This window comes from Ciconia boyciana, chromosome 2, assembly GCF_034638445.1.
Source record: "Ciconia boyciana chromosome 2, ASM3463844v1, whole genome shotgun sequence".
Lineage (NCBI taxonomy): Eukaryota > Metazoa > Chordata > Aves > Ciconiiformes > Ciconiidae > Ciconia > Ciconia boyciana.
The window spans coordinates 93,592,132-93,606,187 of NC_132935.1; the positions used below are offsets into that span (position 1 = coordinate 93,592,132).

Below are 14,056 nucleotides of genomic sequence, written 5' to 3' on the forward strand. Positions count from 1 at the left end.
TCAGTGCTGTTTTTTATTTGTAATTCAAACCATCCTGCAAGACGGAAAGTCTTAAGTATTTCTCATGAGATGCTTAACCATTAAAATGATGTTGCCAAGCAGTCTAGGACCTCTGCTTAATCTAGAATCCAGTCTAAATACCCTCTGGATTGAAAATGTTTCTTTCGGAACACCTCCATTGATGAAGTTGGATAGTTATCTTTTCTAACATAGGGGTTCCCACAAGAAATATTTTAGGCTTTTGTTCTCTGCAGTTCAGTGACAGTTAAGTAATGCATAATTTCTCCCAAGCGGTACTAAGATCTTAATAACAGAAAGGTCAATCAAGTGCAGATGTTACACAGTGAAGCTTTTGGTGATGGGAGAGGAGAATTGATATTTTAAAAAATGGGTAAGTGTGGGGATGTGGTAATTTCTGGTGTTGAGTATCTGATGGGTATGCTAAAGAAGGACATGGCTGAGAGTATGGCTGGCTGCATTTCTGGCTGAGGGCCAAGAGCTATTGTGCCTTGCCTTTACGCGTTGTCTGTGCTAAGGCTTTGGAGACAAAGTCAATCCTGTGTCCATTGAGTCATCCATCTTGGCATGCGGCCAAAGTTCACTTACCTTTTTGTTAGTGAGTGGCACAGAAAAGGGGTCATCCCTAAAATATGCAAATAAGATGACCTCCAGGTAACTGCTCATTTTGAAAGTAGTAGATGGCAAGGTTTAGACAGGTACCAAAATACTTGGAGGAATGAAAAATACTAATACTCTGTGATCAGGAAAATGCTCTTGATATACATGAAATGTGCACTCTGTAAGAGGTAATGTTTGATGCCCAGCCATGAATACCTTTTCAGCAGCTATAATAAAATAATTTAGCATAATTGTGTCCAGGTTGTTTTGCCATGTATCTTCCAATATATTACCTAGGCATGCATTTTATATTTGTCAGGATTTTTCAAATTAATTCAGTATGTTAGAAGTTGATGGTGCTGGACCGCCCTTGTTGTTTTAAGGATCTGCACTTTGTTTTCTCTAGGTATCTTGGATCAGTCTGCTGTCTGGGTGGATGAAATTAACTATTATGACATGCGCACTGATAGGAACAAAGGGATTCCCCCCTTGTCCCTACGTCCAGCTAATCCGCTTGGTATTGAGATAGACAAGTGAGTACCAAATGCCTTTAATCCACTTTTTTAGTGGTTTTCTCTATGTGTGCCTTTGTGAATTCCAGAAAAGTTTAACAGTTTACAGGGCAGTGAAAGATTTAAAAATACATACCTATATTAGCTGTTGGTATGCTATTTGGTACTCAAAAGAGTTGTTGGTGCACACTCTATCCTGCTTCATAATCCTCATTTTTGGATCATCAATTAGAATTGTAGATAATCTAAAAGCCTGATATATTGAACCCCAGGGATGTTTAGATTTTGAGGACTGGTAAATAACCTAAGGCTTTGGATTTATACATTGAGTTATGGAATACTTACTGTTGCATTTGGGTTTCATGGGGCTTTTAAGGATGTTTAGATTGTTATCTGTTGCTAAAATTGCACTGTAAAATATGATTTACTATACCACATAAACTAGTTTATTTTATTGAAATATTAATACTGTTTTCCAACCCACAGACCTCTTTACTTTCGTTCATAAGTATGGTGGAATTTATGACATTTTTTTCTGAAATAGAAACTTTATAGTGAGTGATAAATGGAATTAGACGGCTTTAAATGGGACACTCTTAGGGCTCCAAACCTGACCAACTCCTAGAAGTAGCATCAGGAGTAATATTTCTCTTGATCAAGATACCAGCTCTACCAAAGACAAAGGCTATTTAAAATTAAACTATTACTATGGGTCTCATCTGCTGAATACTCTGTTTGTGAAGAGGAGTGTATTGGAGAAAATCTGCACTGTCCATTGTTACCTTGTTCTAATGGGAAACATCTTTACCAAAATCTGTATGGGATTTCTAGTGGATCCGTCATCAGCTTCCTAGACTCTGGCTGTGCATTTCTTTCCTAGTTTGAATATATCTTTTTCTTTCTTTGCAAAATGCTAACCCAATTTTTTTGTAATAAGCTGAAGATTTTGTCTCTAAGTATTTTTCCCCAGCCTCTGACGTAACTTCTGGCAGATACTTCTTTCGTCTTCTCCAGTTTTCCAACCCTGTTAAAATGTGGACTCTAGGACCGTGGACAGTATTCCAGTGTCTTACCAGAAGACTTCGTGTCTCTCCTCCACTCTCCCTCCCCTGTTCATAAATTAAAAAAACCATAATAGTCCTTTTTACCATAGTGCTGCATTGGCAACTAGCAGTGAGTGGTTTGTTAGCTGATTCTCTTTGAGTTGCTACTTTTGCTGCTGGCATGGTCGCTCATTCGCTCATTATTCTGTAGGGATGGCCCCTGGATTCCTTTATTCTAGCTATATGTCTTTGCATCTGACCATGTTTCTCTGTTGCTTCCTTGACAAGTCTGTCTTCTCAGTCCAGATGACAATCTTTCTTCTTAATATTTTTACCAACTATAAAATTATTGGTGGCAAAGCTATTATTGGTGATGATGCAAATACTGATGAGAGAGTAATGTGGGCTTTAGTAAAACTTTACTTACAGATGTTGTCAGGTTTGCTTCTCCATGGATTGGGGTGCCTTTTTTTGTAGTTAGTTCTTTAATCCATGCGATGTATTCTATTGGCATTGCATAAAACTAAGTTTTTAATCAATCTTATGATAGCAAGTCTCTTTTAAAATGATGACATTTTAATTTTGCATGGTTACTTCTTTCAGTGAAGCACTTAGTCTCAAAGCCCATATAATATGTTCTCAAACATTGTATGAAACAGTTGTGACTGGCTGACATTAAAACTAATTTTCTCTGCTTTCATTCTGTATTTGTTGAACCCTGCAACAGCTTTTCCATTATTTTATCTGGGATTTAAGTCAAGGTAACTAGTTCTATTGCATAGTCCTCTGGCCATATGTATCTTACAATATTTCTTTCTGTAAATACAGTGGTTATGACACAGTTACTTTTAATTTGTTCTTATTTTAACAAAACTTCTAATCTAGTATTTGACTTCATAACCAAAATTGATAGTTCTTACAGTTAAGACACTGTCAATGTGATAGATTAAGAATTATCTTCCTGAAACCTTAACAGCATTAGTTTAGGATTTAATTTAGTCTCATTTGTTTGTATGTTTGCTAAATAGGAAACCAACTATATTATATTTTAAATGTTTTATCTGAAAGCATTAGAAAATATCATATTAATGAAACCTCAAATTTTGTGTGAAAACGAAATAAATCAGAAATATGTAAATGCAGGTAGGAAATAACCTTTTTGTGAGGGGGGGAAATAGGGAAATATTTGGGCAAGCATAATATCAAGCCTAGTTCATTCTTCATTGATCTCCAAGTTCACCTCCAAATTCCTTAGAGGTGAAGCATGAAGATTATGGCAAGCACTGGTCTTGAAAATGACCAGTTTGAGAGAAGGAACACTAGTCAATATGACGAGTAATTGTGTAGAGGGATTGAGGGGTAAGTTGTGGAGAAGGGAGAGAGAGAGGGAAAGAGAGGAAAAGCCTGGTCTGTCCTCATGCTATGGGTGACAGCATGGTGTTAATAGTTGTGTCTATAGACGGAATATTCTGTGTTTCCCTAATGGAAAAGCTTTCATAATTTGCTTGAAAAATTGGAGCAATGGGATGTTTACTTTTATAAAATAATCTCTAGTACCATATAGTTTAAGTGAACTCACATGTTTGCGAATACTTGATGTATGGGATGGGTAAGTAATGAGAAGTTATACAAGGTAGTGAAAAAAGGCAATTATAAATTAAGAAAGGGAGTGGATAAGCAAGATATTAGCATTAACTGTTACTACGCATGGGAATAATTTGTCACTAGAAGTGATAAAAACTGTTAGGATTTTGGGATGCTTTAAAATAAAAGAAAGCCTAATATGATGAACAGCAGTTGTATATACAAGGAGATGGGACTCTGCAGCATAATGGGTCTCTCCTTTCTTATACCTTGGGCTTCTTTAAATTATTTTTAAATGTGTGCAAGTTGAGACATATTTTAATTTTGAAGCTGAAGTGTTTGGCATTGGTATGACTTGGTGGGATTTACAACCCTTGCAGCCTGATGGCTGATAAGGAAGGGTAAGGAGTGCCTTGTATTGGTTATGCAAATAGTGGTAAACAAAAGAAACATTTGAAGAGAGGACCAGGGAAGAAAACAGTGTAAAATAGATGTGAGAAAATAGGATAGGAATAAGCTAGATGGGAGCACACTGAAGAGAAGTCAGGAAGTGGATAGACTACAGACTGAAAGAGAAAGAAGTCCTCCCTCTAGAAAGTGTTAGTCAGTCATCAGCAAATGATACAGAAAAGATGATCTGCAGCATGGGAAAGAGTTAGATCACCCATCTCTTGTGATTTTTTTTTTTCTTTAATACAAGTTATGCTTAGTTCTAGAAGTTCCCCTTGTGGGTTTTTTAAACACTGTTTATGGTGTTTTGTCCAATTAAAATGTGTTTTAAAATTAATCATAGCTTTTGAATCATTCAGGTGGGTACTTGCAAGGTGTTTCAAATGGGACATTGAAATACTAGAAGAAAGATCCCATAAGTAATGAACCCATGATGCCATAAGTTCTTATGGGATCTTATGATCCCGTAAGTTCTTTAGTACAGCATTTCATTAAACTATTAGGCAAGCACAGGGAGAAAAAAAATACTTATTCTGACTCAGTAGACTTAAGATTGGAGTTTAATTGGGAGTGACTGGGATTTAAGTGAACAAAAGGTTGAACTGTGAATTAAGGGAGATGTATAATAGTGGGTCTAACACATTCTATTCATAACTAGAATACTGCCTGCAGATATATTGTAGGTGTAACATATATGCTCAAATACTCAAAATATGCACTGGGATTCTCTTTTTATATTCCTATGTTGCAAGGATGCAAAGTAAGAACTGTGGACACACACTCATCCTCCTGGTTGTTTTTTACATAGTCAAGATATTTTAAATGTTGTATGTATACACTGTGTGCAAGCCATCATCTTTCAGCCTGCGAGTTTAACAAGTAGTAAGTATACATAATTTCTGGCTGATCAGTTCTTTGTATTTTCCAAGAATTAATTGCTGTTCTTGTGCCATACAACTAACTAAATCTCAGTTGCTAAATAATAAAATCATTTATATTGTAATGAAACTTGGAACTTGCTGGTTATTATGTTTCAGTGGTGATCTTTACATTTACAAATGTATTCATAGAAGAGTGTTTGTACACAGTTGTTCTCCTGCCTTGCTAACAGTTGTTCGTTCATCTTTTAAAACACAAAGCTGATCCAATTAGATGAGTTTTTTTACATTGCTGTCACTTGGTGCATACTGTGTGTATGCTGTGAAGTATTTCATTCTCACCAGAAAATCAGTATTTAAAATATTTAATCTTTGAGTTCTAGTTTTTTAGTTTTCAGAATGGAGTAAAGACTAATACAAAGCCTTAGTTTTCTACCACCATCTTTATGCTGGCTTTAAGTGCAAAGCAGATCTGTGCAACCTTCCTCCCCAGGGAATATTTCTGGCTGTAGTGTTACGCAGATGTAGCCAGAAAACCCTTACAGGAGGCTTAAATAGCTTGCAGGAAGAAAAAGAGTATACAGAGGAGTCACCTCAGTCTGAGAAATGTGGAAAGTTGGTATGAAAATGCTAACATTAACAGTGGTGGTGCAGTACTTGGGTTGGTTTTCACAGTTTAGAGCTGTTACAAGAGCAGGTTGATAGGTTACATCCTACCAACATAGGATTGTTCACGATTTTGAACAGTTCTGGGAGAGAATATGTGATGCCTGCTTTATAAAGGCACTGGTTGAAATCTGTTGGTGGAAAATTTAGATCTACATAAGACTTGTGAATGAATTGCTTGTTCAGATGTACCACATACTTTTCCCCTCCTGCACGACAAGTCCTTGTTTAATCAAAGGTTCCCTGCCTCCTCTACCTACTCTGTCAGACTAAAAAAATCCATTCTCTCCAAAGCAGTAAGAGCAGTCAGAGCTAGTGGTGGTTAGAAAAATTTTGAATAGTGTTTGTTGTTTTGCATGTAGCAGAGGTCATTATGGTGGATCCATCTCGTACATGAAAGCAAATGCTCACATGCTAAGTACATTCCACATACTTCTGTATCCACCCACTCAATACAGATGCTTCCCTCTTCCCACGCCAGCTTCCAAAACAGTTCATCTGGGAGGGCACAGATGATCTTACGCTGCCACCTAATGGTAAACGTCAGCTTGCCAGCACGAGATAGGAAAAGACTTTCTGGAGGCTTTGATATTTACTTATTTTTAAGTGGCTTGTATGGAAGTGCAGTCAATTTCATCCTTGAATGTGATGGACTTGTGGAAACTTCTGTCACAGAGATGCATGCGAAAGAACTTGTGAAAATTGTGGGAGAGAGATGCAGTATACAGTAGTGTATAGTCCCAGTTTTATATGTTAAAAAAATATAGTAACACTGCTTGTATGGCTGGTGCATCAGTTGTAGCTACCAGCCTATAATCTCTTAGTAGATTTCTCTTATCACATTCTGCCATTTTTCAAATATGGTTGTCATTTTGCTGTCATATTTCTGATAAACCCAGTGCTACTAGGGAGTAATTGCCAGAGCGCATCCTTGTCTTTTGGTTATTGGAGAGACCTTTGTTAACACCTTCTGATTTGTCGTGTTTAGTCTACTTCAGTGTCCCTATGCTGGTCTTCTTGCAAGCATGATTAACACAGTACAGCTGGTACAAAGCCTGCTTCTAGGAGTCTGACTGGTACCAGACCTGGGGGGGGGCGGGGTGTGGGGTGTGTACAGCAGGTCTAGCTGGAGATTGTTTATGCTGGTTGCTATTCAGAGTCTGTGTTTGTTTAAAGTTGCTCCTTTTGACCTATAAACTCCTGTGGAATTGAGGTTCAAGTTACCTTTTGGTGGCTGTATCCTGTTTTGGGACCTGCCTTTAATCTGCAAATATTGTCATATATGCTGAAAAACATACTATGACATTCTGAAACTCTGGGAGCAAAATAATCTTTACAGAAAAATTACAACTTGCTGAGCTGCATTCATAGTCAAGCTCTGTTCATTCATATCCATTGTATTCTGATGCTATTACTCAATTGTGACTGCATGGAGGCTGTGATTTTGCCCATGAAGATTATGGCTAATCTTAAACCTCTGGATAATATAAATGCTCTGTATATGCACAGGTTCTGTAGTAGAATTTGTAAGAGCTGATACATACTGTGATGTTAAATAAGATTTATTGAGTATCAGGCTATACAGAACCTAAAGTTTGGGGGAGTGGAGGGAGGGACTTGTATTGATGGGCACATGCAGCGTAAGTGAATTGATTGTACCCTATGTGTTTTGAATCCAAAGTAGATGTGCATGCCCTTTATGTGGAAGCAAGGATGACTACATCTAATACTGCATGACTGTATAGCTATACTCAAAATATGTTTGAGTGAGGTGAAAGTGTATAGTGGCTTGAAACCAAATTTATTTTTGTTATAGTTCTCATGAAAATAAACAGTATGTGAAATCTTCATTACTTTTATATTTTAAATTGTTGCTGATGGATGAATAAGACTGCTTTAAAATGCTAAGTAGAGGTCTAGTACCAGACCTGATTCTGTTTTAAATAAAATAGTCTGCCTAGCAGGAAGTACTACTATATAAATCCAGTACGTGTACCTTTGCTGAAGTTGTAAATGTAGCGAAATACATAGAGTTGTCAAGGATGGTAAACTTCTCTTTTTTTTTTTTTTCTGAGGTTTTCTGGATTCAATTTGTGGTTCCCAGTTTCTTTTACAGTGATAGTTTTTTAATCAATGATTAAGTATTCAGAGTTGCTTCCTGAAGTGATTCTTGTATAATGAGCAAATCAATAGAAAAATGATCAACAATTTCATTGCGTGTCAGCATGGTCTCACCTTTTGCTACTAGTTCATATTCACCCCATAATGCTGAAATGAGTAAACCAGAAATACTTTCTCAAGTCACATATGTACTTGTTTATAAGTAAATGGTAAGCCAGTTTTCATGAGAACAACTTCCAAGGACTTATTGAATTTACTAATGGAATTTAATGAAACAAACTTGCATATATGTGGAGTCAGTCTCTTTTTAGATGTATCTAGCCAGACATTTTAGAAATACAGTTGCTTTCAGTTTGAACTTTTTAGTGAGCAGCTTGTTGTGAAGACAGCTGTAGCAAGTCATTCCAGGCTCCCCATATCTGTTAGTGGAAAAACTACTGGTAAAATTTATGATAAAAATAAGGATACTACACCATAGAGTATAACATATTGTTAACATACCGCACACATTCACATTCATGTTTCTACTCTGTTGTGACGATGTCTAAAATATGTCCGCACAGATAAAAGCACCCATAAACGCATTGCTAATTTATGGTTCTGCACAAATACATCTGCTGGAAAAAAGCTCCTAATAACTTTTCAATGCAGTCAAACATCAAGCTGAAAAAGCCCCCTTTCATTTCTGTCCCACTGTATGTGGGCAAAAAGCATTTGCAGGAATTTATTACATCCCTAGCTAAATTATTGGTATCTACCTCTCTCTCTCTCTCTCTATATATATATATTAAAAAATAGGGGTTTTTTTCCCAGGAATTGTATAGCTCATGCATAAGCTTAAACTGTAATCTGTGTGCCTTACAATCTTGCAATAATAAGTAGCATTTGGTAATGGTGTATTTATTGTGTGTGTGCTTTTTGCATTATATTTGTTTCTTTTGGCTTCTGAGAAAATACATTGAAGTTCTGAAAAAATGAACAAAATTCTGCTTCTTTATTGTGTGCATGTACTTATATAGTGCTTGCACTGAAGATCTGAGTCTCTTGAGGTAACTGAAAGTTGGTGGGTTTTTTTATTGTTTTTTAGCATTAAAAACTGTAGTTGACCACAAAGATGCCACCATGCATGGATTTACTATAAAAGCTTTTTTAGACAGCCATGCCACATATCACATGTGAAGTACTGTCCTGCAAATTCCTGTGCCTACTGGGCACTTTTAACTACTTCGATTGAAAAATAAGATATCTTAAAATGTCTTTAAAAGAAGAATAAATTGAAACTTTATTCTCCTTCTTACATCCATCAGCATTTTCTGCAAATTAACTGGCATTCATGAAGTTCAAGGTCATTGGTAATCCTGAATCTTACCAAATCTTAATGTTTTATATTAACATTGTCACTTTTTCACTGAGCACAGAGAAATGTTAGAACCTTCATTTTTAGTTGGTACGTTTGTTTCTCACACTTTTTTCCCTGTCTCTCTACTTTTCATATCTGTCATCACTTTTCCTTGCATCTCATCTGATTTTTTTTTGCTTGTTTTTAAAAAGTATTTTTTCATGCCCCTGCTGTAATCAGGTGCTACTGATGAAAGACTTCTGTGCCATGTCATTATGTATGTAGGTCCTTTGTACCTGCTTGTGCTAATGGCCATTTGGATATGAATAGAAACTTACAGAAAACAACTCTTGTTTTTATATAATTGTACTTTTTAATGTGCTTGCCTTCAGATTTGCTTCACTTAATCTGCTGTTTGCTTTTTGTAATAAAAACAGCTTTAGCTATCTTGAAATATGTTTAGATTACAGAAAAACCAAAACTAACAAATCATTGGTTTAGTGTCCATTCAAATGGCTTTTCATATGTGTTAAATGTAATTCCAATAGCTGACTCTGGATTGCTACCCCCACCCGAGTTTGATCTCAAATGCAAAGTATGGCAGGTTTGCATTTGTGTACAGTGTACTTTTTATAGCAGAGTCCACCTAGCTTGTGAGCATCAGAGAGGGATTTTATTGACTTTTGAGTTTGACGTTGTGATCCAAAAATGACATAGCAAATTTTTAGAATACAATAGAATATTTCAGTTGGAAGGGACCTACAATGATCATCTAGTCCAACTGCCTGACCAATTCAGGGCTGACCAAAAGTAAACTTGTTTGCCACGATTAGTTTCTGAAGATGGGATGCAGCTGGTGGTAAAGAATAGAGTGGTGAGTGCACCTGGTGATGCACTGAGAGTACATGGTGGAATGAATATGGCCAAGTGTTAAGTGTGTGTCTGGACTGAGGGATGAAGATTGTCATGTTTTCATTAAAAAAATGCTTTCAATATTTTTATTACACTGACTTAACATAAATGGAATTCATTTTCTGTATGAGTATCTTAGAAGGTACTTGTAGTTTCAAAAATACTGTTGTAGAGAAACTGTGTTCACAAGGAATTGGTTCACATGCTATCTTTATGCATTGTAAGACTGATTAAAACAAACAAAGCTTGCTGTTTTTCACTCAAGACATGCCCACTTTTCCTTTGTGTTTTGTGCACTATGAACAGACAGATCAGTGTATTCTGTTTTGCAAGAGGATGGTTTTAACTCAGGATCTCTTTCAGTGTTTGTATATAATGGAAGTATGCTCTGCATATCTTCATGTTTCAGTGGGACGACTTCTGCACATGGACCAATAGACAATGATGGTGCGAGATCACTTACAAACTGTCAACCTGGTGATGTCCTGTCTTTTTAAAGTTAGATAGATACTGGTTCATGGCTTATAGAGAATATTATTTCTTATTTACTTGGCTTGGTGTACTGATTTTCCTGTTTAAAAGGTAAGACTTGACTTTAAGTACATTCAACATTAGTGGTCCTGCATTTGAATGTTAGTAGTATCACGGTGAGTCTGTCAAGTCCCGTTTTCTGAAGGCAGCAGTTCTCTTTCTTTAGAAGCATTTTGTACAGGCAACATTTCTGTCATATGTGTAATGGTGAAATCAAAATGGTAAAATTAGTTTTACTTAGATTAGATTTCAATCTTTTCTTTCCCAGTCGCACTATATGTCTGTAATACCAGATTTAATTTCATGGTGAGATACAAGTTGATATTTACATCTTCCTGGAACATGATTTGTTTTTTGGGGATTTTTTTTTATGTGACACACTTAATCGTAAGTTGTTCACCAGATTATGTCTCACGGAAGAAATGAATATTCATTTTTCAGAGGCAGATTTCCTCAAAAAGATTTAGAGGCACTGTTTCCTGGGATGAGTGCTGATTTCACTAGTGAAAACTTTTCTGCTACCTGGTACCTGATTGAGAATCATTCAACAACAAGGTTTGTTGCTATCATAGAAATAATTGTTTTAAATGCAAGTCACTTGATGTTATTTCATTATACAATAGATGTGTCATTGGTGGTTGACACTTACAGTAATAGACCTGTAGTCTCTGCTGTCTGTGGTGTTTCTGCTTGGCTAGAAACTTGAATCAACCAGTTTGCTCAATGTGGTTATGAGGAAAACTTCATTTTTAACCAGACCTAACTTATGGCCTCCCCCCCATCAGATGGAGGTTGTCTTGCTTCAGGCTAAAGCCCTTTATGAATCAAGAAGTTAGGCAGCATGGCCTGGATTGGAAACTCCAGGTGTTAACTTAAGTCATGACTAGAGGCTCAGGATAAGGGCACTGAACAGACTAAGAGTAAAACTGTTAGTAGTATCAGTTAGTTTGTAGTTAACTTTTGTGGAAAATGCTATAGTAAAAGAAGCTGGACAAGTGAGTAAGATCTTTGAGGTAAATATCTTAAAATCTTGACCATTAACATCTTCATTTTTAAATCTAGTTCATAATATGTACTTACATGAATACATTACGTAAATACATTTTTGCATGTATAACTGAGTTCTGAAACTTTGGTGTTCAGATAATACTGGAAGCCATTTTTGGTAGAGATGATGAGTCTTTTGTTGTTTTCAGCTGGGTATTCTGATTAGCATTTTGAAGGGAAATACCACTTTGCAAATGTATTTAATTTTTTTTTGTTATCTAATGGTAGAAACAGGTGTGGGTTGTTTTTCTTTGGGGGGGGGCATGGGGGTGTTTGGTTTTAGGAGCTCCAGAAATAACCATTAATCTACTTGGGAAATACTTTAATTTCCTCTTAAAGGGATGGTAGATTGAAGAGCCAAGACAACAGCAAGAGAACATTATTACCTAATACACACATAATGACAGCATCTTTTGAAATCAAGTGACTAAAAAAGGAGAGATTCAAAATTAATTCTATCTATCACAATCTGATAACTTTGGGAATCATCAGGTTTTTAAAAAAGCTGAAGGCATAATAAAGTGAGAAAGAACAAACAGCTTTTGATCTAGCTCTCTTTAGAAATATCCTTTATTTTTGGCCCTTGGACTGTTACCATTTTTTTGCTCATTCATGTGGGCACCAGTGACACTGCCAGGAGATATGTAGAACAGATCAAGAGTGATTGCAAAGCCCTGGGCACAAAAGTGAAGAACATGGGAGCCCATGTATTCTTTTTTGATTTACAGGTGAGGGGGAAAGCTTCAGGTAGTGATGCATCCTGTTAGGCTGGTTTCAAAGGCAGTGTTTTTTGCTTCTGTAGCCATGGATCCATTACTAAAGAACAAGGACTACTTAGTGAGAAATGGGATTCATTTGAAAAAGTGGGGCAGGAGCATCTTTGCCAGCAAGTTTGCACTTTGGTGACAAGGACTTCAAATTAGGAATATCAGGGGATGGTGATAACAGCTTGCAGCGAAATGAAGGGACAGAGTGCTACATGTGTGGTTCAGTGATGGTGTTGAGGTTGCTGTTGGGAGTTACAAAAACAGTTGGAAGGGTCTAGCCTCAGGTACCTTTACTCACATGCAGCCTGGGAAACAAGTAAGAGGAGCCAGAGCTCCACATGTGGGATTAGACAAGCATACCACTGGAATAAAGTGGGCTGGCTTGTGTACCTGGTGTTCTGTGATGGATGGGAAGAAGCCTTCTGAGAAAGATACTCAGGAAAGAAGAGAGGGACTTGACCTTTGTGTGAAGGAACAGCTTGAATAATTATATGGCCCCTCTTATGGAGCAGGTAGCAGGATGGTTGAGACCTTGTTCAAGAGGCTGGAAAGGGTGATATCGCAGTGGGATGAGGAAGTGAAAAAAATCTTCCTTGAGCAACTCGAGGAAGTCTCCAGAGAGCAGACCCTGGTTCCTGTACAAGGCTTTAACCTCCCTGATACTTACAAGAAGGGCAGTGATCCAGGAGGCTTGTGGAGACTTCTGGGAATGGCTTCTAATGTAGCTGCTAGGTGGGCAATCAGGGGTGCTGCTTTCCTAAATCTGATTCTTGCAGGCAGGGCAGGGGACATGATAACCAGTGGCAGCCTTAGCTGTAGCAATCATGAAGTAGTTGAGTGCAAGGCTCTGAGAGGTGTGGGGAAGGCAAGCAGCAGAGTACACACCTGGGGTTGGGCAACAGTAGTACAGAAGACAATCTGGTGTTTGTAACATGCCATAAATACCAGTTGGCTGTCTAGTACAAATCATCTGGAATGTATTGGCAAGACTGTGTTATGTAAGATATGGGGATAATTATTCTGCTCAGCGCTATTAAAGCTGCAGTTTAAGTGCTCTGCCCAGTTTTGGCCACTGCTTTAAGAAAGATGTAAGAGCTGAGCCACAAAAATAGGAGTATATAAATATCTGTGGGTATACAGTTTGAATTAATTAAATGCTTTTAGAAAAGAAAATTAATACAGAATGCATGTTCTGAAATACGTAGTGGGCAGTTCAAGGATAGCCATCAATTGTTCTTGGTTTACCAAGAATAGAACAAGCTGTCTCAGTTTGCAACAAGGGGCATTTAGGTTAGATGTAGATTAAAAACAATATTAGATTGCTTAAGCCCTGGGACAGTGTAACTTGGAAAGCTGCAGAATCACTGTCACTGGAGAGTGCTGAGATTTCGTTTGACAGCTGTCTGTCATAGATGGCTTAGGTACATTTAAGGATGCTGTGGATCCAGAAAATGAATTAAATGACTACTTAGAGCTGATTAAATGACATTCTTTATCAGAATTACCATGGAATATGAGCAACAACATGATGTAGTGGTTATCTCTAATATGACAAGGTGTCAGTAAAAACACTGATTTTTCTGGTCAT

The 14,056-nt window shown here is 37.1% G+C and overlaps 1 protein-coding gene across 2 annotated transcripts in view; it reads left to right on the top strand.

Annotated features, from left to right (window-relative positions):
• Positions 1-14,056, top strand: part of EXOC2 (exocyst complex component 2) — a 134,793-nt gene that overhangs the window by 20,293 nt on the left and 100,444 nt on the right. For both annotated transcript variants that reach the window (XM_072853194.1, XM_072853193.1), the window contains exons 4-5: positions 1,025-1,151; positions 11,096-11,209. In XM_072853194.1, the coding sequence (XP_072709295.1) occupies positions 1,025-1,151; positions 11,096-11,209 (241 nt within the window). The remainder of the gene's footprint in view (positions 1-1,024; positions 1,152-11,095; positions 11,210-14,056) is intronic.